The sequence below is a fragment of the Atheta coriaria genome, unplaced genomic scaffold, assembly GCF_025399875.1.
Source record: "Atheta coriaria isolate IRGN ID8LTWV9N9 unplaced genomic scaffold, Caltech_Dcor_3.1 hic_scaffold_16_pilon, whole genome shotgun sequence".
NCBI lineage: Eukaryota > Metazoa > Arthropoda > Insecta > Coleoptera > Staphylinidae > Dalotia > Dalotia coriaria.
Genome location: NW_027045458.1, coordinates 634372 through 661370, shown reverse-complemented (window position 1 = coordinate 661370; position 26999 = coordinate 634372). Strand labels below are relative to the sequence as shown.

Sequence of the window (26999 nt, the reverse complement as noted above, 5' to 3'; positions counted from 1 at the left end):
TGAAATAATCCTTCGTCCTTGGTTTGCAAGGTGTTGGTGCATTGCTTGAAGATCTGTAGTGGGTCCAGATGCTAAGCATCCGCGTATCACCGACCTGACGACGTCGGCACAAGGATATCTATGACCGCGTCGCGCACTGTTGGCGGCAGCGGCGGCGGCAAGCGGGCCACGTGTTGCCTAGGTAACGACGGGACCGACGCGTGCGCTCAGCGTGTATGCGAGAGCACCACGCCGAACGATTTTCCCCATCTTCGTCGCGCCTGCCGCCACCAGCCGCAGTCAGCTGGGGCGGTGGCCCCCTCGTTTGCTGCCCGGCCTCTGCATGTGCACGACGTGGCTGTCAGCTGTGCGTATAACGTGCCTCCCCTGGAGGCAGCAGCAGCAGCAACACCAGCGGCGGTAGCAAAATCAATTTGTCAGTTTTCCAAAATACTTCACGCCGTGTGTCTACTACGGGTAGCAGCAGCAGAGACTTTCAGTTTCGGCGCGTCCGCGTCCGTGTGAAAATGCGTCGCGTTGTTCTCAGTTAACGTCCTTCCTTCACACCGAGCGAAACTTCTCCTCTTCTCGCTGGTATTAGTGGAATGCGCTGTAAGCATGTCGCATCCGACTCGATTTTTCTTCCTCCTGCTAATGGTGATGGTGCTGGTGGTTGTCGGGGATGCACTGCGTTCTTTCGGCAACAATCCGCGCCAAACTCCGACGTCTGCTACGTTTGGCAAGAAGCATCATGGGAATCACACTGAACATGCCGATCACAAGATGAACGTCGGGCTTATCCTGCCGCATACCAGCTTTGGCAGGCGTGAGTACACCAAGGCTATCAATAATGCCCTCATTGGTCTGCATCGGTCCAAAGGGCCCCGGCTGGTGTGGCTGAAGAAGCACAACTTTCAACCGACGAGTATTCGCAGTGTCTTAATGGAATTAACACCAAGTCCCACAGGTAAATGTAAAAAATTAAATTAGAATCAAATTTAAGGTTAGGTTAAGCAATCTAACCTCACAAATACAACACAGAGTTGTATTGTGCCACAATCAACAATGGTTTTCATTATAAACTGGTTTGGTTTTGATTTGTATGTTGATGAATTTCTGCTTGAAACAAAACAAAAGCCAAGCAAACAAGAAATTTTCCATTAAATCGTTGGTGGAGTCGCACCGCTGCAGGCACGTAAACAATATTTCTCTGAACACGCAAGACGTTTTAATAATCGCATGCTCCTGCTCACCGGAGGCGGCGTGCACCTTGCACAACCCACTTTTCATTCCGAAGTTAACCCCATTATCAATAACGTGTAGCAAGTAGTGCAAATGTTTGGTTATGTCATAACTGCAGTAGCGATATTTTTCATTGGGGTTTATGAAGCTGTCGCGCGCAAGGAGATAAAACTCAGAAAAAACCCCAGACGTAAACCAAAGAACGACCAGCCGCTTGTTATTTATTATCCTCGTGGCGTGTTCTCGTGTATGATATAACTTGCGCTCGGTTTTATTGATTAAATTAGAGTTTATGGTCGGTGAGCGGAGCACTTTCGCCCGATTGGTAGGCAGCCAAATGTGCACGGAGACAACAACGTCGATTTGTTTTGCCGATTTGCGGTCTACGTGCTCACAAATAAATTCACCACACACAAACACACCAAACAAATTGTCAAAACATTCTAATGGCTGCATAATTATTTTGTTTGAATAAACGTAGGCAACTCGTAGTGCACAATTATGGCGGCTAAATCGACTCGATTGTTGTGTAAAACAAGCGAACAACAGATGTTCTATGCTCGCTGTGAAGTAGAGACAAAAGACGATCGCAACTTGTTCGCAACTTGCATTCGATTAACGATTACAACTAGAGTTGGAATTGTTGAGAGTTGTAACAACACACTCCGTGTGCGCAAATGAATATACATTGTTCGCATATCAAAACACAACGCGAATGTGAACTTTGACAGGGGAAACACAGGCGAGAAAACACAACTTACCTTTACTTAGACGTCGACGAACCGAAACTAACGATAATAATCTTGCTGATATAATTGATATCGAGAGGGAGAGAGAAGTTGAGCGTACGAGCAGAATTATCATTTAAATGAGTCTCGGTCGCGCTGTGCGGGCGGAGAATTAATTTGTGAAATTACCCCGGTGCTGCTGACCCACTTTAAAACACTCCACCTCGACTCCTTGAGGAAGCATTCCCCGAAAAGTTTAAACCCGCAGTCAAGATTTTCGTTAAACGCTAAACTATCTTGGAATCTGTGAATCTTGAGCGAATTCATAATGAAATTTCACTCACTTTATGATTTTCAATATATATATATATATACACATAGCGAATGCGTGATCAAAACGAAAATGAGTTCTTCGTTCTTCGTTCTTCGACGTTTGATACGTTGGACGCGTCGAATTACGCCGAAGGAAATGAGACATGGAGACAGACGGCCACGCCGAGGAGGGTGGCGGTGACACAAAGTAAGAGGAAGTGGCGTCGAATTCAATTTGCCGTTCGGCGCCTTCAAAAGCGGCGCCGGCGACGAGTAGAACTTAATTCAATGTTACAGCGATTTCAATAAAAAAACTTTCGCGTTTTTTCCCATTGCTGAAAAAGTTTTAATTTTGAATTAAGTCATAAAAACAGGTTATATATAAAAACGCGCTCTGTATTACCGACATTCAGTAAATAATTCAATTATCATGTTTGTTTGAGTAGTTTATAACCTAGAATAATAAAATTTTTAGTTGCTTAATAGAAATTTTCATGAACGTGTCGACTTGACGTATAGAGCGGCTTTGGTAGGCTCAGATTCAGATTGTTGACATACATGATCCCAGGCAGAGGGCGTGCTGATGAATTATAACTAGTCCTGGACTGTTCGACAGTGGACAAGAGAAACGGCGGAAAGGTGGAAAACTCTCGAGCCGAGTTTGCCGAGCGATTTGCATTTGCATATTGAATAATTAACAGGGCGCACTTGTCGATCGGCGGGCGGTGAAAAATTAAATTGGCAAATTACGAGGAAATGCTGAGAAATCAATTTGGGTTCCAGTCTCCAGTCTCTGGAGGCAAGATCACACGGAATGGGGACATATTTGACAATAAATGTTAAATTGACTAAATATTTGATGTATTATTTCGTTTTCTCTTTATTTTCCTTTTTTATGCAGATTTTATTTATTCAGTTGCGCTCGGTGGGTTGCCGCTCTTCAGGGGTGCATAATAAATTTGTATATTTTTCGTTGGATAATATTTATTTTTGGAAATTTAGATTTTATATTTAGAATCGCATGAAAATTAGATTAGAAAATATTAAGAGCAACTAGTTATTTATTTATTGCAATAGAAACTATGTAATTGTAGTGATGTTCATAAAATAATAAAATTGTATTTTTATTCGTGTTTATAAACATCAATATTCACGCGTTTTGTTATTCAAGTTCACATTGTGGAAGGTAAATCAAGTGTAAATTCCAATCTTATCTTTATCACATTTTTATCGCAATTCTCCAAACGTTTCTTCACGTTGTGGTTCGGTTTAGTTGCAGTTTTGTTCGCGACGCGTTCGGTTCGGTTGATAACTGCTTAGTGTTCGTTTTAAATATTTCACACAATTTTTATATTCATTTAGCTTATTTTATTCTTTAAACTTAATTAATTCTTCATTTTTTCGTGTCAGAGACATTTTAATCATTTGTGAGTAGTGTTTTTGAGTTTCTATGATGAATTACAACATGAAAAGGTAAATTTTCCGTTTTTATTTTTATTTTTTATTTTTAAAGCCTTAATTTTACACACTAATGCCTAAAACTTATTTTTATTGTTTCTAATGGTAGTAATTGATCTTAATTCACCTCACATGAATAATAATACCCTTTCCGCGCTATATTTGTACCCAAATTTTATACCCCATTAATATATTCTATAAGTAAACAATAAAAGTATCTTTTATGTAAGTACTTTACGCATAAGTGTGTAAAAGTAAGCGGCAAATGCTATTACTCTGGTCTTCTGAGGCCTCGATTTTAGTCGTGTATGTAAGTATCGTACATATTCATTTTTTCGTGTTTCATCTGCCAATACGCGTTTGTGGCAAATCGATGAACGTTACGTTTTCTGTTCCTCTTTTACATTCACTGCCTCAGCATATTTATGCATGTGTGGCTTGCGTGCCGCGTGCGTGAAATGTGAAACTCGAAACTCATTCCTGTCGTACCATCACCATCACCCTCACTCAAGCAATAAATATTCCGCTGGCGAAAGCCGAAAGCCGATTTTTAATGTATGCACATGAATATGTTCCCGACCACATTTGTTACAATCATAATGAAACCAGGGAAAATATACAGAGACATAACCATTGAAAATCTATCTATATAAAATCTGGTTAGTTACATCACTTATAACTCAAGAACGACTGGAGAGATTTTGATGATCAATGATTTTTTGGATTTGTTTACACTTAGAGTAACAGAATAACTATTAAAATATTATAAATTGTGTTTTGAAGGATGTTAAATAAGAGATGAAAATTGGAAGAGATTCAATCATAGTTATAGTTGAATGATTCAATACGAGATGACGCTAAAGTGCAATATTCGCATTTTTCATTTCTTTAAAATAAAATTGCGAATATTATTGACGGAATCGACGCATATTAGCTCTTGAACATGAAAGTAAATTTTAATTAAAATTTTACTAAAAACTACTGCAAAAGTTAGATATTTACATAGTACCTACTTACGCGTAATTCACTGATAAGATACGTCGCTGCGTTCAGATATAATTAATGAATTAAATATTTAAATGATTGCGGGAAATATATGCGCGGCGAAGATTGTTGAAATGTCGAATGCTGAATGTCGAGTGGAAATGGAATACGAGCCGGAAACGCGTGTAATGCGTTTAATTTATTCAATCACCGTTTTGCGCCGCGCGTCGGGAAATAACTGCGAAGCAAGCCGAGCTGAACTGAGCCGTGTGCAATAAGCGCCAATGGAAATGGATTCGCATTTATTAACGACCGTGTTTTCCTTTTTACAGGTGAATCCAGTCGAGTGCAATCTTTCATAATCCTGAAATCATAAAATTCTAATAAATGTATTCATAAAACACAATAATGAGGATATATTTAGCAACAAAGGTTATTTTATATTTTTGGTAGTTAAATTTTGTGGTATGTTTTATGCATAATCTTGAGAATGTAAAATATAAAGATCGAAATACATTTTTAGCTTAGTATGAATAAGATAGAGGTAGGAAGGTACCTGCAGTTGCCTGTGGGAACGGTTCGTTACTATGGTAAACTCAAACAAACTCGTGCGCCTGACCTCACAAAAAGGCTCCAGTAATATAACAAAAACGTTGATTTTATGTTTTTGAATATAATTTCGTGAGATGTTCTATTAATAACCTTGAGAATGTAAAATATAAAGGGGGAAATATATTCTACGGTGGTAAGAATGGGATGGAAATAATAGTGTGCTCGCACGTTGCCCCTAGCAACGACGCGTTGCTATGGTAACACCAAACAAACTACAGCGTCAGCACGCTAACACGTCGCTTGACCCCGCAAAAAAGTGTGCAGTATAGTGTGTGCAGTATCAGTGTGCAGAATAGATATTTATCCGGCTGAATAACTTTCCCTGCATGATTAGACGGGTAAGACACAGACAATTTTTTCCCCTACTAATTTTATAAAGCTTCAAAAAGTTTTCGCTACCTTAAACTTGTTTGTTGTTTCCTTTTCATTAACTTTTATGTTTCCACTCAATTTGTCGCTGACTACGTGCACTCTGCATACTTTTGTAACTAGTTTATCTATCAACTCAGTTTCGGCACTCGCGACGCCTCTTCCTCAGCCAATACCGATCGAAGAGGTTGTAAATTCGTGCGATAAAGTTTCCAACTAGAATATGACGTTCAACTGCATCAGTTTTTCTTTACTTGCCAAACTAAAGTTTTTTTCGCCGCCAAGTTTCGCAATTGAAAGTAAAAAGTAAGAAAAAAAAATACAGCAAAAGTATACGAGCAGGAAAAGTTTTCTTTATAGTATTTCACTTTGCATGTAGGAATATTGTTGAAAACTGAAATTTTGTGCAATTTATCATTCGCCGGCGTGATATTAGATCCCAATTTGGTGCATTTTATGACACCGTTTGCGTAAATCTCGCGTTCTGCGGAGCCAAGGCTAAAAAAACTAGGGAGAATGAAAAAATGTGAAAGTTTGCAGTGTGTTCGCGTGCTCTCTGAGCGAGACGGATGGCGACAAACGACGACAAATGCTCGGAATAGTCCGGCTTGAAAGGGTACACTGATAGCAGTCGAAAAATAGTCACAAAAAATCTAGTTTCCACTTGCGCAAAGAATAGTTACTTGAGAGTTTTCAACACTACCATTATAAGTCAAAAATTTGTTTTCGCGGAAATATACAATCGAGGTTCGGAAACGAAATAATATTTTTGAATTGTTCTTGAGTAGAAAAAAATTAATTCTTGAGTAATTTGTTGATAATTAAAAGTATGATCCTCATTCTAATCCAAGAAAAGTTTTCCAGGGTCCCTTTTATATTAATTTATTTCATTTATGATCTAGTTACTCCTTTTTATGATAGTTTTATTTGTACAATTTGACCTTCGCTTCGATAAGTCGTTTTATTTTATTTGCCATCTTGTATCAACCCCTTCCTGACCCTTAGCGTCGTATTTGACATCGTAAACAAAAGGGAAAATGGTGCAATATAAAACAGAAAACTGCGCAAAAAGGAAAACTATAAAACGCCTTTAACAATTTTTACGATTTTTGAAGCGTATTTCATTGTTTACATGAAGATTTATTAATTCACATCCTCTGTTTTTATTTATGATGTATTTTCAATTATTATGATGCTTGATTTATGCTCAGTCTAAAAAAAAGTGATGGATGGTTTCTTGATATAAGGCGGAAGCATAAATCACAATGTTATCAGATAATAAAGTCAGCTTATTATTTTTTTCACAAAAAAAAAACTACAAACGATTTAATTCAATTTGGTGTGAAAAAATTCGATGTGGGTCCACTGAGACAAAAATTATTCACGTTTTAAATTGACTTTTATTGTGAATAATTCGAATTACAATCATGCATTTGATGTGCTGAAATTTAAGGGCGGTTTCGGTTGACCTATTTGCATTCATTGCGTGAGTTTTAAATCATGATTATCGGGTATTCATGCGGATTCTCTCACATCATCCACATTCAAGGTCGATACCTATTTAATGCAGTAAACCCTAATTACTGCTTTTGGTCACTCCACTCATTTATTCGTATATTGATCATAAAATTAAAATTCCCGCTGTATATAACTAAATTTATTTATTTAATCAGCCGTAATTTTTGTGGTCAACTTTTTGTTTAGATTCTTGTTTATTTGTTGCGGGGTTGTTTGTTGCGTGAGTGTGATAATTCCATTTGGGGCCCTGCAGGGGCCGCGCAAAAGTTGGCGTACCGAAATTAAACGAAACGACGCAAGTCCGCCCGATGCCTCGGTAGATATTAATATTCATACGTTTATCTGTTATCTGCTTTTCGCGTTCGCGCTCGGCTTGGACGCGAGGCTAACAGCCTATTTATAATGTTGGTCTGTTGTTTGCTTGCTGCGGCGTGTAATCGCGTTTCGCTTGTATCACTGCATCGAACGGAAATGGAAATGGATTTTACAGACTCACAGGTGGAGTGTAGCCGGGAATACGGCCAAATAAGAAATAATCAAACATTTTATTTTTGCATTTTCATAAAATATTACGCATTATATTTCAACATTTTATCACAACGTAATATCAGCTAGTTTTCGATCAACTTCTCATCGGAAATTTAATATTATTCATATTAATATTGTTTATTTGGTATAAATGTTCTGATTAAACAATTAATGATACATGCTAAATAATCAGGGCATGCAGTGAGGCACCTCGATAATTTCCAGTTAACAAAATCGATCGCCGTACTTTACACAACTCGGTGCTCTAATCTCAAAGGGAGTGAAACAACATTAAACTAATGAACTGCGCTGAATGAATAATACAACACAGCTAATTAATAACATTACCTGAACTAGAAGATAGGTGTATATTATGTTTGTTCCCATTTGGTAATATATTAATATTAAATTCGTTTAATAATACTTAAATGTTCGGAAAGTTTGCCCGAAACCCTGCTTTGAATTGATATCATTTACTAATGCGTCATTGTTAATATATTAATTAGTAAATAATGAAACTACGTTGCATAAACAAATGTAATATGCCTAGAGGTAATTAATACACACAGAGACAAAAAAGTTGTTTATGGTCCAAGTTTATCAGAGTTTTTTTGCCTTTATTAGTGAAACTTTATATTGCTTTAATTATTATTAATATTGTTTTTCTACTTCCATTTATAAAGCGCCACTTTTTTCAGGGTTTTTAGACACAAAAAGTGGTACTTTATATACGGACGGTCAAGCCGTACATAATATTATGCGCGGGACGGTGCAAGCGCCTGCGCATTTGCCTACGGAGCAGCACAAGGCCGTATGAAATGCCATGCGACGTCCGTTAAATACGAGTATTTACGTCAAAACAGGCGCTGCTGCTGCTCGTATCGGAGGGGCACGATATGGGCCGGCGCGCGGCATAGCATTATTCACTTACAGTTTGTATAAGTGTGCAAGCAAATTTCGATGATTTTAAATACAAAAGTTGAAATACAAAAACCGCATCGAGGAACTAGAGTGGAAGCGTAAAAATAGCTTAAGCACCTCGTGGCTAAACGTTTCATTTCTACCGCGTGTGAACTGCACAAGTGTTTTTTTTGACGTGATAACATCTTTAAAATCGTTTTAGTCGGGTGACATGTTCAGAAACTTGTGTCACACCAAAACCTCACGAGGCCGATCGCAGGTATAACGAGAGAGAGACGGACCGATCTCCCGTCTCATCTCGAGCGCTGCCTTGTCATTTTACACCCGAAATTTATCATCAAAAGTGTGAATAAAACGATAGATGTAATTTAAAATTTGAAAAAATTGTTATCTTCATTAATTCCTTACTTCACAAAAACTTATATCACCAATAAGACGTTATCACGTAAACATCTCGATCGTAAACCTACTTTACAAACAACAATTATTTTTTTACAATTGCGAATATCTCGTAAACTAAAAGTGATAGAAAGAAACGAATCTCAGCGTCTTAATCTACGGACAATGGTCTATAAAATAAGCTAGTTAAATTAGAAATCTAAGAGATAAAATTTATAATTCTTAAAAAAAATTGCCAAGGGGGGGGGGTGCTTGATAATTTATTTCGAGGATTTTCATAAATTATTATCTTTGAAACTAAATGAGATAGCAACTCACGAATTGCTGATTATGAAAGATTGGAAAATTCTCTATCAGATATAAATTTTATATAAAATAATAATATTTCCAATAGTAAAAGGTTAAAAAACATGACTAAAAGTGCTAAAAAGTGACATTTTTCAATTTTTGCCCATTTTCTTCAATCGCGAATAGCTCGTAAACTAAAAGAGATAAATAGGATTTGATCGCAGCGTCTTAATCTACGGACTATTCTCTGTAAGATAGAATAGTTAAAACGGAAATCTGAGAGATGAAATTTTAATTCTTAAGAAAAAATTGCCAAGGGGGGGGGGTGCTTGATAATTTAATTCGAGGATTTTCAATAATTATTATCTTTGAAACTTCATGAGATAGCAACCAACAAATTGCTGATTATGAAAGATTGAAAGATTTCAATTTTTGCCCATTTTTTTCAATCGCGAATATCTCGTAAACTAAAAGAGATAAATAGGATTTGATCGCAGCGTCTTAATTTACGGACTATTCTCTATAAAAGAATTGATTAGACGTATGTCCTTTTTATATTCAAATAGCACATGATTTTTCAAATTTAAACAGCTTTTAAAATATCAAAAACTCTTTTCTCAGGAATAGTTTAAGCTAGTTACATTGTTTTTTTTCATATTTATATAGTGCATGAAGTGTTCTTTACGATGTTGCAATACAACACCAAAAGTTCCTTCAAAAGCGCCGCCAAAGTGAAACAATTTTTGTCCATTATGCAAAGTTAACTGGGCAAAATATGTTGTATTTTTCCATGGCATCAGCATATTTTTATCAAAAAGTATATTTTAAGCATACAAAATCACACAATAAAATGTAAGATTCACACATTTTATTTGTTTGATATTTTAAACGAAATAAAATTTATACCAGAAAAAATAAAAAATCCAATAACCCAAACAAACATACTCTTCTGTAGCCATAGGTATAATATGTGAGTGGCAATGCAAAAACGAAAAAATAAGATAGAATAAACCCGGAAAATATGCCAAGTGTGCAGGCAAACAACGGAAACAACACAAAACACACACACACACATACACAAGAATGAAACAAATAAAATCAAACAAAGCTCAGCACGCAAAAAATCTTGATGCTGAACTCGCAGTCATCCCGCACTATATATTTACCTTTTTTGTTTGCGCATTTATCCATTTTTTGGCATGCGTGCAATTCCGATGTTTGCCTGCATCCGAAATTCACCGCCCCACTGCGTTCGGCACAAAAACCCTGTAGCCTAACCTATATGGGGATAATAATGCATCACAGGATGCGTGATGCGGCATTCCCGTGTTTTAAATCCAGGCGTTTGTGCCACGCCTGAATTCTGAATGTTTATTTATAGCCCGACAAAGGCAATATACAGATTGTTGGATGGATGTTCGAGAGGTGGGATATGTTGCAGTTTATTGAGGTGTGCGTGAAATGCCATGTGCAAAAATTACTCATCAAAACGTGCCAAAACAGAGCAAACATTGCATTGGCGCTAGCACTAGTCAAAATTGGATTAACAAATGCCGGAAAACAAATATGTACACATTCCGGAAATTAAGTAAATTGAACGTAAAAATTCCGATACCACTTTAATTCATAATACTAGTTAATTATTCTGAAAAATGTAATTTTTAAAATTAAAAATTAAATTAAAATGGTGTGCTTAGATACAATATTAATTAATTATCTTTTATCTTTTATTTTTACTGAACATAATATTAAAACAAACACTTCTTAAGTGGAAAACAAAAGAAAAGCTCACTCAACAAACTCAAAATTTTTAAAAGACCTGAAAGATGATGTGAAATCAAAAGTAAAAGAGAACAGAGCAATGCGAAAATTACCCGCATAATTCCACCCCTTTTGAGACAGCTTCCAACCGGTGGTACATGCCACCTGCGCGCCACAACACCAACCAACAAAACGACATTCAAGATGAAGATTTACGGCGGCGCTGTGAAAACACAAGCAAAAATGTTTGAGGAAGCGCGCAAGAAAGGAAAATGAGGTGATGAAGTTGTTTGAGGTTTGTAAGCAAGCATTAGAGGAAATAATTTATATCAAAAAAGTTTCATCGTAATTAAAATGTGAAATTTTAAGTATTCAACACAGGATGCGCGCTAAGGGAAAACTTTGCAGAGTTTTATTTTTTTATATTGTTTGAGTATTTACATTTTTGTGTTTTTGGCGTTGTAATTTGTTCCGGGCAGGTGTTAAGGTTCTTTTGAAATGTAAATGCATGTGTCCTGACCCATCCTGGCCCGTTCTAACGCAATAATTCGCACCGCGATGCCAGTGCCTCTTCCAATTAGTAATTTGCATCAAATTTGCATGCTGATTTTGACCAGCTGCTTTCACTATTCAATTCTTCTAATTCTTTGTGTTTTTCGGTCAGCGTGAATGATTTGCAAGGCGTAAATCGTGCAGATTATCATTATTTAGTAATTTAGACATATAAGTGTTAAATTACAGTGGTAAATCTGTTGGAAAATAATTTTAAAGACAGTTAATTTCTAAATGCGAAAAATACAATTAAAAAGCACATTTTTTTTACTTTCGCTCATTTTTATTGTTTACTATGTGTTTGGAGTAATTAAACTCAATTAAAGAACATTTCCAACGCTTGCATTTTAAAACGTCAGCAGCGGCAGTTCTTCATCGAGGGACTGCTCAGTGTTCTGCCAATTTATTCCACGTTTTTCTCGTGTAACGAGCATATAGCTCCAAGCGATATTTGTTTTGGTATTTCGTTTTTTTTCTGCCAGCGCCGCGTTTTTTCTCGTTTTTAGTACCGTACCTGCCGTTGTACGCAATCGGTGTTTAATTTTTGTGTTGCTCATTTGATTCTAATTTCTCCTGTGATTGTCGGTTTATGGTAAAAATAAAACAAAATGTTTGGTCTTGGCAAATAAACAATAAGTATGGTTATTAAGCATGAATCAAAATTAAAATCAAATTTTTTATTTGTAAATTTGAGTTTGGTACTTTTACCGCAATTTAAACATTGCTTTTTTCAAAATAATCAAATTTTAATTGAAATTTTGAAAATTATAACGCTTCAGGCATAATTTTATTATCAACAAACCAAGCGCTTGATTTATGAAAACTGCAAACCCGGAAGTTTGCCGCGGAGCAGGAATAAGCTTCCCTCTGACGAAATACAGCATAAAGCACTGGTGAATGCATAAATTCGAAATATGAACTTCCACTGCAGAATGTGTGCTCTAGAACTTTTATTTAAGTTGCAGCCTTGAAGCGAGCAACATTACGAAAACGAGTTCTACACTTTTAATGATGAGTAATTATTTCACTGCAAACTTCTACCCACTGAATTAATTAATTTTAAAAATTGAAGATCTGAAAAGTTTCAGTGCAAATAAGCACGAGAAAGATCTGTATTGTGTTTTTATGCAGGTCAGGGAAGATTGTTGTCGAATAAATGAAAATACAAACGCAAAAAGACGCGGAAGGGTTGCAAAACTAAAGGAAATTTCATCAAAGAATGTATGAGACAGATTGAAATTCAAATATTATGCGCTCAGAATTTCAAATAAAGGAAAAATACAAAACCTTGTTAAGACATCAACGAATACACAAAAATAAAGCACTTTGTCCTACAACACAAAACTGCTTTTCATATATTCATTTTTTTCTTATATTAAAAACAAGTCACATGAATAATTAAACTAACAATAAACGCTTGTGTTGTTTCTGAAACACATTTAAACAGATTTATGGCGAGTTGTGCCTTTGTACAGCACGCACGTGCGAGTCTAAAAGGATAGCAAAGAGCCGTTATCCTTAGTTATCCTTCGCAACAGCCCGGCGGGCAATTTTGGCGCCGCGCCCGATCCATAAGTTTTCGCCGTGAGCTGGCGAATTATTATTATTACTGTTATGATTTTCAACAATAACACAGCAAACAAAAGCCTCCATCGAGCACAAAAGTAATTCCGTTAAAAGTACCAATTTTAATTACGTTTTCTTAAAGTTAAGTTTACTTCAGACAAAAAATAAAAATATAGAAAAATATATAATTTTCTTTATGTTTCAAAACATTATACTATTCCGAGATAGTTTTCAGAAGTTTATGGCGCGTTTCACGGTGGCTTTGTATTGTATTTATCTCGCATCGATGCCGCACGTCGGGGACATATTTTTCCGTAACGTCTAACAACGCCTAACAACCTCTCGCGGCTTTGCGAGCTTTCGAAACACGAGCGTTGTCAAGTTTGTTTTTTGTCTTCTTGACTCGGCGTCTTTCTTCTACACGTAGTTTTCCTGATGTTTAGATTTGAGTTATGTGCGTGATGTTTCTGCGAGTTTCTTGACTTTTTGATATTTTCATGTCTAGGACCTACTTATGGGAATATAAGGGTTGATGTGATGTATACTAATGTTGTCCAATTTGTATACATTTATTTGTATCTTTTCGACATGTTTTGAAGCAAAATCATAAAAAACATCATTTTACGCCCTAGGCAGTAAAACAGTATAAAATTCAAATCATTAAAATAATAAATACTTTATTTTGCAAATACTCCGAATTCAACGTCAGTTTACTGATAGTTCGGTAAACACAGTGAATAAATGAAGTTCGGTGATGAATCGCTTCATGTCCGCCCACGTCCAAGCGGATAGACGTTGTTTGAGGTTAAGTGAGTGATGACGGCACAACGCAAGCCGATTAATCAATCAACTCAGACCGGATCAATATGTATCTCCCGTCTATCGCTATTTTAGCTGATTTTAAAAATTGATAAAAATTTCTCTGACCAAAAGTAAATAGGTACAATAGAACAATGTATGCAACCAACATAACAATAATATTTACGTATTTTCATATTCATGTAGATTTGTTGATGATAAATAGTCGCATGTTTAGGTTTCGCAATGTGACGGCTAATTAAACACGCGTTATCTAATTTCGCGTGGCATTGATTGATTATTGCCGGGAGGAGTGATGGGAATGTTGTGAATATGCACGCGCAGCAGGTGTGCGTCTTCAAGACGTTACGGATAGGGCTTGTTATGTATCGTGTTCTGCGACGCCTTAGCTCGTGTTGCAATCTAAATTTAATTACAGGATTAGTACGCTGGTGAATTAACGCGGAGGTACGGATCGATTTCGAAACTATTCGCAAACATCTCGTGATTAAAATTAATATTAAACTAATATTTGCGGGAATTTGATTTAACAATTTAGTTGTGTTTATTTTAGAAATGAATTTATTGACTTGGCGCAGTTTTATGTCAGGTTAAAAGAGGGAATATGTTGGATTATTCCGGGTGCTATTCTCTGCGGTGCAATAAAATCGCTTTGACGGCTCGGAAGTAAAATTAAACTTTGCTATCCAGTCGAGGGTAATTTAACTATCTATGGGGGGTGGAATATGTGTGACACGGGACGTTTTTGTTGAATTACTCTGCGTTTAACGATCGTTATTCAAAGCTGATTTTATATTTTATTTGTTTAAATTCTGATGACGCGACGTAGTTTTTATTTTATTATCAGTATTTAGTTATCTCTATTTGAGGAGTTATTAAGCTTTTTACAACTTTTCAAGCTTACAAGCTTTTCTACCTTTTTCACATTTAAAATACGAAACTGCAAATAAAATACCGGTATAAATTTTGTGGTGGAAAAATACCGGTATTTGACCACTAATGTTTATTAATATTTGTACTAGGCCTATGAATTTTTAATTCAATACCGGTATCACCGGTATTTAGGTAAACTGGTATTTTGAGGCAGATACGGTGTCCTCCGATAATGTTTGAATGAAAATACCGATATACCGGTAATAATCGTACCCTATGACTTTACTGGTATTTGTTTACAAATGTTTGTTATTGTAAACTTATAAGGGTTTCAAAGGTTTCTATCCACGTGCAACCTTAGTAAAAACCTGTATTATAAGTAAATTGACTATAAATATTTTTATATGAAGGTCAGAGTAGATGACTGGTGGATAGAGTACTCGTAGATAAAAATGTCTGCTGAATAAACTACGACAACTAGGTGGAACGGATACATAGTGCTCACATCATGGAGAGTTGTCTTTATGGCTCGTAAAACTTTTATTCACGTTATAATTTTCTTGCACTATTGCGCCCTCCTGTCGACTCATGTTCAACCGCACACATCCTGCAGGTATCTTTATTTCAACATTTTAGATCTTCGCTTTTTATCATATAGGTAAATTCACCTATTTTTTATTTGAATCTTTTTTAGTATTTACGTAAAATACATAAAAAAGTGAGGTTAGAATTTTCTTCCAGGGTGTAAAAGTTGATGTTTTGTGGTTAGAAATGTTAAAGAATATTTGGTTTGGTTAATATTAAAGGAAATACTAACGATAACTTCTAACCAAACGGGAAATTGGATCATCAGAGGCAATTGCGAATCCCGGAAATTTGCAATTTTCCATATTTTCATATTGCACCATCGACGACCGGTAATCGAGGGTAATTTGTGTTCGTGTACACTTGGGACTAATGAAAAAAATGTTTCAATATGAATCTTTCATATGTTAGGTAACAAATTTCGCTGAGAATATGTTTTGCGTTCATAATCCAATAACATGTTGATTATAACCTGATTGATATCGACACTTTGAAGACGATCAAAAGCACCAAAAGCCGATGTAATATCCCCACACGTCGGAAACATGTTCCCGACTTTGAGTAAGCCCTCGAAATCTAAATGCCAAACCAGCCGAACGTCCCTTTTCTAACCTATTGGTGTCTAAGGTGTCTACCTTTACTTCTGCTGATCGTGCTGATGCGTCGCCGTGTACGAAATGCGAACCCTGAGCCTAATTTGCATTTGATCCCGGTGCTGGTCCCCAGAAAGAAAAAGGAAAGCGTCTAGAGACAAGGCAGAGTCGCCGACGTCATTGGTGTTTCTCTTTGTTCAAGCTGCTGCCTCCGGCGAGCACATCTTTGTTCTCTCATGCACTACTTTTGGCGAAATTGTCGGCTTCGATACATTCGCAATTTGCGTACCGCATATGCGACATCACCACATTTTCCTCGATTCCCTTGGGTGGTTGAAGCGAGGATCTGTTCTAGTACTCCCGGAAGGATGTTTTATTCTTACATTTACGAAAGCTTTTCAGGTTAGGTTGGAGTAAAAGTTTTTCCGAGTATATTCGAAAAGTTTTACGATCTAAATCAGTTTTATTAACTCGACTTGGTTTAAATTTCCAATGTTAATATTGTACTTTTATTGTTTCAGCAATTCTAAAATCGCTCTGCCAAGAGTTTCTATCCTTCAACGTGTCCGCCATCTTGTACCTGATGAACTACGAACAATACGGACGCAGCACTGCATCTGCTCAGTACTTCCTGCAATTGGCAGGTTACCTAGGCATACCGGTGATAGCGTGGAACGCTGATAATTCCGGTTTGGAAAGACGCGCATCTCAATCTTCACTGCAACTGCAACTAGCGCCATCTTTAGAACATCAAACCGCAGCCATGTTGAGCATCTTAGAACGCTACAAATGGCATCAATTCTCCGTCGTTACAAGCCTCATCGCCGGTCACGATGACTTCATCCAAGCTGTGCGTGAACGTGTTTCAGCAATGCAGGTATATATTATATTTAGTATCTCTGGCTTTATTTTATGTCGGTTAAAGTGTGGCCAATGTTTAACATGTGTGCGAAAACATTAAAAGCGAAATGAAAGTGCGATAACTCAATTTTCCTATCGCACTGAGTGCTCAAAATGAGTTATGATTTTGCGGTGCGTGCGCTGTGCATAAAAGCGCCGGATGAAATATATCGCGGTCGGGGTGAAAGTACCCCGCGGACGGAGGCGGCGAATGGAAATTCACATTGTAGCCGCATCTCGCACCGAGCGCGAATACAATAGTTGTGGCTTTCTTCGTCGTGGGCCAAATAAATAGTGAATAATGTTGGGGGTGGTGAAATGGCATGGAAACATCAGGGTTGTATCATGATCTTAATATTTTCAAGAAATTTTATGTGAGGTATTAAACGATGAAAGTCGTCAAATTTTAAGAAGTTTATTTATAGTTAAATTTTACGACATAAATCCACTTCTTTTCGAAAATGTAATGCATAACTTGTTTTTATGAATTTTACTGTTATTCAAAACTCCAATTATAGCCGCAAACCGGAATAACAAGCAAAAACAGCGAAATTATTTCTAAATATTTATAGTCAACTCAACCACACATTTTGTTTATTGATTTGCGGACGGGTTTCCATGCAGTCAAACGTTTCTGTTTGATGCTTTCAATCGTTTCCTACACCATGCTTCTTTTCATCTCTTCACCGAGTTGCAGTAAGCACTGTGACTCCAAGCAGAATAAATCAGTGAAGAGCGGAAAACCGGAAAAGCAAATCATTCTTTTTCGCGCTTGAGCGCACTTTACTCTCGCGGTACAAACGTGATCATGAAAAAATCATTCATCAAAGAACATGATTGAAATAGTACGACAAATGACAGCTGTTGGCATAAATGCATACATAAATACATAAAACTAGGTTATGTCAAATACAAATATAAATATTCACATGGAAAATGTTTTGTTAAAATGCATTTCAAATCTAAACATACCTACCTCAAGTATAAACCCTTGGGAAACTAGACGTTGTTGTGTGTTGTAAAAAAATATTTTCAGTGGAAATTCGTGAAATGTGTGCAAAGTGCTTGAAAAATATCGCGCCATTCTCGACGTCAAGCAGTATTTGCATTTTATGCATTCTAGCGTTAGGCACTTTACACGCACAATTCACATCTCGCCAAATATTAGAACACAAAATACATGTCAGCTTCTTAATGCTAGTGCTCTCAGAATATGATGTTAACTCAACAAATACGAACACTGTTTGCATGCAATAACATGGATCTGAAATTGAACGCACTGAACACGAACAAAATACGAGTATAGAATTATATTTACTTAATAAACGTTTGTAAATTATAACGATGGGCAAGCTCAGTGAGTTGAACAAGCGTTATTCGTTCACAATGAATAAAAATATGATCAATGGAAATGAGGCAATGCGTAGTTAATTTCGAACGCGTCCGATATTAATTTTATACGCTCCACGGATGACCTGGATGCGAATTTTGTGCTGTCAAGGACTTATTGATTTCGACAGGAAATGTTGCACATTTTTGGTGCAAAAGTTAGTTGTATTTCAATTGTAAACATTGTTTTTCCATGCTATGGTGACCATTAACACGCAATTATTGAAATATCATTTCAATGGATTTATTTATTTTCGTTTTCATTAATACCACGATTGTCTATTTCAATTTCGTAAATTGAAACAATGGATTGGTTTATTTCATTTTAACTTTTATTTTATTTAATTTGAAACTGGAAATATAAAATAATTAATCAATGAATTCAGCAATTTGCTGAACTTTGATGATTTTGTTAATTCATGCAGTGTTGATGATATAACATTGCTAACAACAAACAATTTGTTGTAACATTTTTAGTTAAAATAACATTTTAGTTATTTTTTTCTGTCTAGACAGAGAAAATGAATTTTAATAATTTTAATCCTGGATAATATTTTTTTAATGCCACTTTTAAATTATGTACATATTTTTAGCCAGAGGTTGTGTGTACAGTCCGTACCTATTAGATCCTAATGTAATTTGCAATTTGTTTCGTTGGGTTAGTTCATCTGTTTCGCGTTTTTCACATTGTCGTCCTTGACAGGCGCAGCAGCCTTTGCTGCTGGTAATTATATTTTCGTTGTTGCGTGCCATTGTGTCGTCCTGCGAGGACCGGCTTCCCATTTTCTCTGGCGGCGCGCCGAGCGAGAAAAGCCTCCGATTTAATTAAACTTCCACGACGAAGAGCCAAGTTGCGCTCCTCCTATTATTAGACTATACAATATTGACGTTAACAGCACAATATTATCATAATTGTGTAATTATATCGCATAAGAACGTACAAAAACAGTGCGTTACGCCATGCTTGGAAATTATTTTAATATAGCGGATAGAAAAGTCGAAGTTTTAGTATGACGTCAGTTTGTTTTCTGCCCCTTTTTGTGTTTTTGTGGATTTGCCTGGTTTGCGTCGGTTTGTCCTGGCAGCAGTTGGGAAAATTACCTAAATAAACGCGGACGTTCCTGGTGCTCCTGCAGCTCCTGCCACAAAGTGCTCCCTTGGCGCGCAACATCGGTCGTCTCTTCGGCCGCATTTTGTTTGCTGCTTTTTATCATTTTCTTTCGCCCTCGAGCACACCGCGTCCACATACCGGCAATGTTTGCGCTTTATGTCGTCCCACTCATCCGCAGGACGAACATCGAACAGTCCGTCTATATGTGTGTCCTATTCTTGAATTTCTCCTCGGTGTACAATTAAGTTTTTATCGTTGCTTTGGCAAGTAGTTTTTATTTTTAATAAATAAATTTTAAATTTTGTGCATTTCACCGAATGACGCACATTAATTTGGATAAAAATTGAAGTTGTTTGTGACGAATAAATTGCGCTTCACCTTGGGGAGGAAGAAGGGCTTATTAAACAGGAAAATGAAAACACGCCGACACTTTGAAGACGCTCGTTATTCTCATTATTCGCATTAGTCCTGCAATTTGACGACTCATTCAGCAAGATGCGAATATTATTCCAATGAGAGACCTGAGACGCGCGTAAACACCTTTTGAAATTAAATAATCTTGTAGCAAGAAGTAAACAATTATTTAAAAATGCAAAGAGAAAAAATAACAGACAAAATTTACAATCAAAATACTTCAAGTGAGAGACTATTATCAAGGTTATCTATTACCCTTCGGAACATACACAGCAAGTACTTGAAAAGTCCTGGTAAAGAAGAGTGAATTTGGCAGTTTTCTTTTGTCCTCTTTCTAAATATATATTCTACACACCAGCCACAGACATAGCCAAAACTCTTTCCACTCTACTCGTACTCATGCTCTTGTTTTACTTTACCTCTGCTGCGTTTTGGTATTGGCACAACTCGTACCAGCATCGATCCGAAGCGCACTGGAATGGGAATTCAATTTTCCATATCTGCAGTAATAGAGTAACTCGGCGCAAAACGCTGCGCTGCCGGCGAAAACGAGGCAAAGAGAAAACTAGCGCTAGTCCTCCTCGAACAAGGAGGTTATACCGAAATTGCACGCGAAGACGACATGGCATATTGCCATCATTGGCCAGGATGTCATGGCAGACACTTCATCATTGCGCACGCGACATGCAATTTGGGAATCAAAACGTTACCGTACATATTCCACCCAATCCCTTTTCTCGACAGCGAAGGCTTTAAATTAATTTTTCGGATTGGATCATAAATCATCCAAAGTGAATCAATTTTTAACCGAGGAGATAAAACGTAAAACGCGACTAAAGTGGTTCGATTATGTATTTACATTTATTTTTAGAGTTAAATGGATTGTTTTAAGCATGGAAGAAAATTTGTAATTTATTGCTTAGGCAGTGAAGTATAAATTCTAAAAAAAGCATTTGACTTTACAAAAATTTAAAAATAAAATAAAACACAGTTATCACTTTTTCTTTTCATCATTTCGTAATCTCTTACTTTCGGTGTAAGTAATATATACCTATCTGTTTTTTTATGAGCAAACATAAAGCCTTCCTTGTTTTTTTGTTTTGCCTAGTCTCGCTTTACAATTTGCGTTAAAACTTGGTTGCGCCCCGGAACGAGACACCTTTCTAAGTGCGAAAGATGTGTCCTGTCCGCTTACGAACATAGTTTTTCCTTTCCCTTAGTCTTCTTGGAGTCTTTGAGCGACACGCTGCGACCAGCTAAGTGGAAAACTTTCGGCCGGTAAATAGAGCGCGCACAAAGAAGAAATTGTGTGGCCCCGTGCGAAATGTGAGGTTATAGTGAGAATTTACGAGAAAGGACACTTTGAAAGGATACTCCAAAAGAAGAAGTAAATTCTTTATTTTATTAAGATGGAAATCTTTTCGAAAACTCACTAGTTTACAGACTTTTCTATAAAGAGAAAAAAAAAGACGCTATGAATTACTCTACAATTCTGAGAAAAGGTTGTGATTATATTAAAACACTAAGCGCTTTAATAGTATGTTTGTTACTGCACGCCAGGCAACAATTTCCTTTCATTTCGTGCAATTTTGCACGTATTTCGACGCCATTGTACCGCGCTGCAATTTTCCACCGAGATTAGGCAACCCAAAGTACCTACAGTACATTGCTAGCTCATGCACGACCACGCCCGACCACTCGGACTTATGTAAACGCCTAGAGGGTGCATCGTGCACTGTAATATCCCTTGCGAGAAACAAAAAACACGCGCAAATGCACACTATCTCCATGTCACGGTGTCACGTACAGAAACAACGATTAATCACGTAGAAAACACAAAACACTCGCTTTACGAACCCCAGCGTTGAAGATTATGGCATAATCTTCTTGATCAGATGCTCGGATTGCGAAGCGTAACAAGTAACAAGATAGTAAAAAAAATGAAGGCCGAATGTCTGCGCAAAAAGTCTCGGCGTTGGAAAGGCGCGAGATTAATTGGAAAACTTTACGTAAAGGAAATTTAATCTAAGCCGCTCGCGTAAAATGTACACAAAAACGCGCGTCGAGAGACGAAAAGAGTTATCGAAAGTTTTCTATTTTTCGCCGGTCCGGAATCGTTTTTCCTGCGACGACAATAAATTACACGCGCAAAAAAGTAATCTAACACATTTTAAATGGCACTAGCAAAAAATTGATGAGTTTTTATCGAGTAGTTCCAATAATGATCGATAGGTGGCGCAGTAAAATACTTCATTTTCGTTCGGAAAAGAAATTCGTAAAGTTTAAATTACCCACGTCTCTCTTGAGAAGTTTGCGTCGAATCGATGCGCAAATAATTTCGACGATAATCCGTTCAATAAATCCAAATCCGTGAGTTACTACAGCGTGTTTGCATGGTGAGGTTATGTTGGAGTATGTGCTCGTGCGCCACCAGCCCGCAATGCGCATGGAGAATAACGACCTTTTCGATCGCCGAAATCGGGTCGTGTGAGCGCCGCCGCGAATTATGCGATAATCCGATCCACGATTCAAACCCCGCGGGTGATGCTGCCAACGCCCATTTTCATGATGAAGATGTCGAAATGGGAAATGCAATTGGAGACTTCCCGGTTCCAACAACCGCTTGATCAGTGATTTTGTCATTATCTCCCAACTGCAAACAATTCAGCGTAATTTGACTACCGACTAAATAAACCTAATCACAAAACACTTTTAGCTCAATGATCGCTTAAGTTTAACACTGGGTTCGAATTTAGTGCGAATGAATTGTTTTTATAGAATGTCTTGGTGGATTAGTTTGGGAGAAGACAAGACGAGATCATTGTCCGCCGGGTTTTTGTTATAAATCGGCGGTGCGAATGTAATCGAATGATTTATCACGGCTGGTGTAAGAAAAGAAGAGGCTAAGGCCCAAGAGTGAGTAAGCTTACTGCGGCATCACATCTATAAACCTTATTCTAAGATTCGGCTACTGCTTTCTTCATTGTGGGGGCATTAAGGGCATTTTTAAACGTCAGAAAACATCAAAAAAGTTGAAAACAAATACTTTCACGAAAAGCTAGATTACTGACATTTATTTGACGGCAAATCATTCATACATTAAGGCTATTAACATGAAACTACTATTAATAATCGCGAAGTAAAAAAGAAAAAAATAGAATAGAAGGAAATGGGGAAACATCGCAAATCGATTACGCTAAGAATAATAAAACCGCAAATGATGAACTCTATGTTGGCAGGTTTGATCTGTTCGCGTTATTATGATGATTGAACCATTTCCGAACGATTCTCGGTCGCGTTCGACGTGAGAACACATTCTCATCATAAAATAACGAGCTGACAATGGCGGTAATGGATGGATGTTGAATAAATCCGCGTCTAATGCACGCAATGCCAAACAATCGCGCGTGTTTGGACCATTTCAATTTCTAATGCACCCGTTGATGATTTCGTAAATTATTCGTATGCCAACAACACATTTTGGTCTAATATTTCACAGTCAAGCAAACAACCACAATTGCTGGTATTACTGCCATGGTACTAATAGAATATGCTTGTTTACCGACATTGCAGAGCTCTGTAAATAATTTTTTGCTGACATTGCGCTTGAAAAGCTTTTACGCGATTAAATCGACTAGTTTTGACTGGTTGATCGTAAAATATGACCATTTGAGGGTCCTTGCACCGCAGTTTAACGTAGAAAACCTTTTTTGGGGTAAAAATATGCTGAGAACGTGCAGAATGCACCCGCGCCATGAATTCAAATTCCGCTTGACTGGTCCCTTCTAACATCCAAGACATCCGAGTTATTTCAAAAATGTCAGACGCCCAGCATTCGGGCACATCCCCGCATGTAAAGCAAACGAAAATACTTAATGCTGTATTTGTTTCAGGATCGTTTTAAATTTACGATTCTAAACGCGGTGCTGGTGGCGAAGAACGGCGACCTGGCTGCGTTGGTCGACAGCGAGGCGAGAGTGATGTTGCTGTACTGCACACGTGAGGAGGCCATCGACATTCTCACCGCCGCCAGGGATTTTAAGCTCACCGGCGAAAACTACGTGTGGGTGGTGACGCAGAGCGTAATCGAGAATCCCCTTCAAGCGCCAAATCAATTTCCCATCGGTATGCTAGGTAAGTGACGCTTGTTTAACCGAAATTACTCAAACACGCTTATTTCCGGGAGCTCTACTTTATCGACATTGCTTAAATATCACATAAATCCACAACCGCAACAGGGTTTTGTTTATTGCGAGCAAAAATCTTTGGTCTTAATCCCTCTCGGCACTTTCGTAGGACGTGCATTATTTACATCGCCAGTGTGTGTATGCTTTCAGGCGTGAAACACAAATGAATACTTTATGAATTCTTCCCTTGAGAGCTTCCGCCATGCTTCCGCCATGCATCGGTAACACCCTCCTCCAAATCTTGTAGCGTGAAAAAGCAAAACATTATTGGCGTGTAAATCAATCGCAGCAAGCGCTTATAAAAAAACATCTTATTTTCGAAAGCTCTTGAGAAGTGCTTTGAAAAGACTCGAGAGATAGACAGAGAGCGGTTTCGTACAAAAACCTGGTTTCGTTCTTTGTTGAGCTATCTTTTATTAATGTCTTAGCTGCTCTAATCTAATTCTAAGCCAAGCTTTTGCTGGAAGCTTTTATCTTTCCGCTTCGCTATGCTTTGAATAAGTTTCCGCGGCGCTTGCAGGCAATTTGTGTTTGTCACGATGACGTTCATCAACGTGGACCGCGACGTGGCGGGTGCATATCCGATAAAGTCACGAAGACGTCCTCTAAATGCACATCAATGGAGATATCCATTAGCGTGCAATCAGTGGCGTAAAAGCTATCACATTCAAGGTGTCAAAAAATATGAAAAGTATTCCTTAGAAATTTATTACTGAGATAAAAATACCGCGTTGAAAAATAAGAAAAATTTAGCTTTTTAGGTTATGAATTGAAAGCGACGCCATTATCTATTTTACGGAAGCGTAAAATTCTTGTACCGGTAGGCAAAAAAGTTTATATTTCGTATTATTGCGAACGTGGGTCATTACAATTCAGAAAGCGCAACGAAAAGTTGAAAATGCAAGTTTTAAGCGGCTTATAGCCTTCCATTCTCAACTTTATCTTTGCGTAAAGCGTTTCACATAGCGCATTACGCCATTTTGCAATTCAAACACTTGCATTGCGGTGTATAACTTTTTGATTTGTTATGAAAACATTCATATCTAACACAACGAATTAAAAAAGTTCAAGATTTACGAAGATTGATACGGAAAGTTAAAAATAAAAACTGAAATTATCAAAATTTACAGGTTTCTCTTTATATAAACTAGTATAATAAAACCTCCGGCATATTTCTCGCCGGACACAAAAGAGTGAAACCATAACTAAGCTCGTGTTGTGTGGTGGGTCTTTAGTCGTTACGGATGTTAACTACACATTGTTTGCCGATTACGTCGCTAGATAAAAGCACCAGATGGCGCTGTGTGCTATGTAAATGTCGGACTGGATGTGTCGATGGCACTAACCCCGCTGGAAGCCGCGATAATGGGTTTGTTTTATAGGTGGCGTATGGAGGCCAACGATAGAAAAACGTTAAAAGCTTACTAAGTGCCGTAAAAGTGCACGGCTGGTGCAGGATCACGCATGCATAACATCTACTCGTATGCAACTCGTGCGACGTATAAATATGAATTACTAACGACATCTATATTTTGATATATTAGATGTTTGCGTAACCCGGAAAGAAAATATTATCTTAGAAGTGATCGCATTTTCTTCTGCGCTTTCTTTTATTAATCTTCGATTAGCCTGTGTTCCAAAGCAGTTAAGCTCTAGAAAATTGCATTTTCTCTCAGTTCGATTCGAAGCACTTAATTAAAATTGCAATTGATCTGTCAGCCGAGGGTTGTGCGTCCGGAATACGAACACATTCCATTTCTGCAAGTGGTCTGGTTTCTTGCATTCGTTGAATATCTGCAAACGCGTTGAAATACAACGACTACGTGTTCTTGTTAGATATCCGACTATCAAGGATATCAAAGATGCGCGCACGTTGCCGACTTGTAAATCAACGCCGTCAGCGTCTGAACGAAATAAATGAACGACAGCGACGCATGCCTGCAATCTGCATACGCGTACATAGACATAGGTAGTGGTAGCTTGCTCATATTCTGCGAATCCTGTTAGATGTATGACAAATCTTCTGCATGATCAGATTAAATTTGCTATATATGAGATACTGGGAGTAATTTTAATATTTATGAGAGTAGTATTTTATGTTTGCATTTAGAGGTATTCCTCGATTCAATCATTATATTTCTGTTACTGTAATTTACATTTAGAACAGAAAAATTAAAAAAAAAGAAAAAAAAAAGAGAAAAAAAAGATTTTTATTACTTGCCGTAATTAACAGCAAATTTAGAAGCTTATTAAATAATTGTAGTTTTAAATTGGTGTAATTGGCATATTAAAAATGTAATACGCAAGTTAAATAAGCAAAGAATAACGCATGCGTATATGAAGCACACGCGATTTACTGAAACAAAGGATAGAACAGCAAACATCAAAAACACGCAGCGCCAGCGTAAAATGAATGTACAAATTGAAAAAAATAACTGCAAAGAGGGTGGGTTCTCAACAGCAAAAGCAGAAAAAGGTCGAGGCGAGCATACCGTCCCAACGAGATTGGTTTAACATTTTTTCATTTACTTTGTTTTCAGATACTTTTCATTTTGCCGGGGCAAGTTTTGCACGAGTCAGTTTTCCGTGATTTATCGCAACCCAGCGAAGAATATTGAATGTCAGTTTTGTTTAAATAGTTTTCTTAGGTTGTCTAAAAAAACACAATTTTTATTGGTTTAGGATAAAACAATCCTAACCAAAGTTGGGAGGTTGATGAAACAATAGCAAATTTTGATTGTTTTTTCATATTTTAAAAAATAATAATTAAAATTAAATTCTTTTAATATATAAATAATAAGGCTAATGAGTAAATTGAGGGCGGCAGAGTTGCCGCCAGCATTGCCGCCGCCGCCCTTTTTGAAAACAAGCATGCCACACCCTTTCTGGTGCACGCTCGCCAGCGCCGAAC

At 37.4% G+C, this 26999-nt stretch overlaps 1 protein-coding gene across 1 annotated transcript in view; it reads left to right on the top strand.

The window, feature by feature from the left end:
- The window catches only part of LOC135802224 (glutamate receptor ionotropic, NMDA 2B-like), a 56690-nt gene that overhangs the window by 6418 nt on the left and 23273 nt on the right, over positions 1-26999 (top strand). The window contains 2 exon segments of the mRNA XM_065315777.1: positions 16609-16964; positions 23795-24035. Coding sequence (XP_065171849.1) covers positions 16609-16964; positions 23795-24035 — 597 coding nt within the window.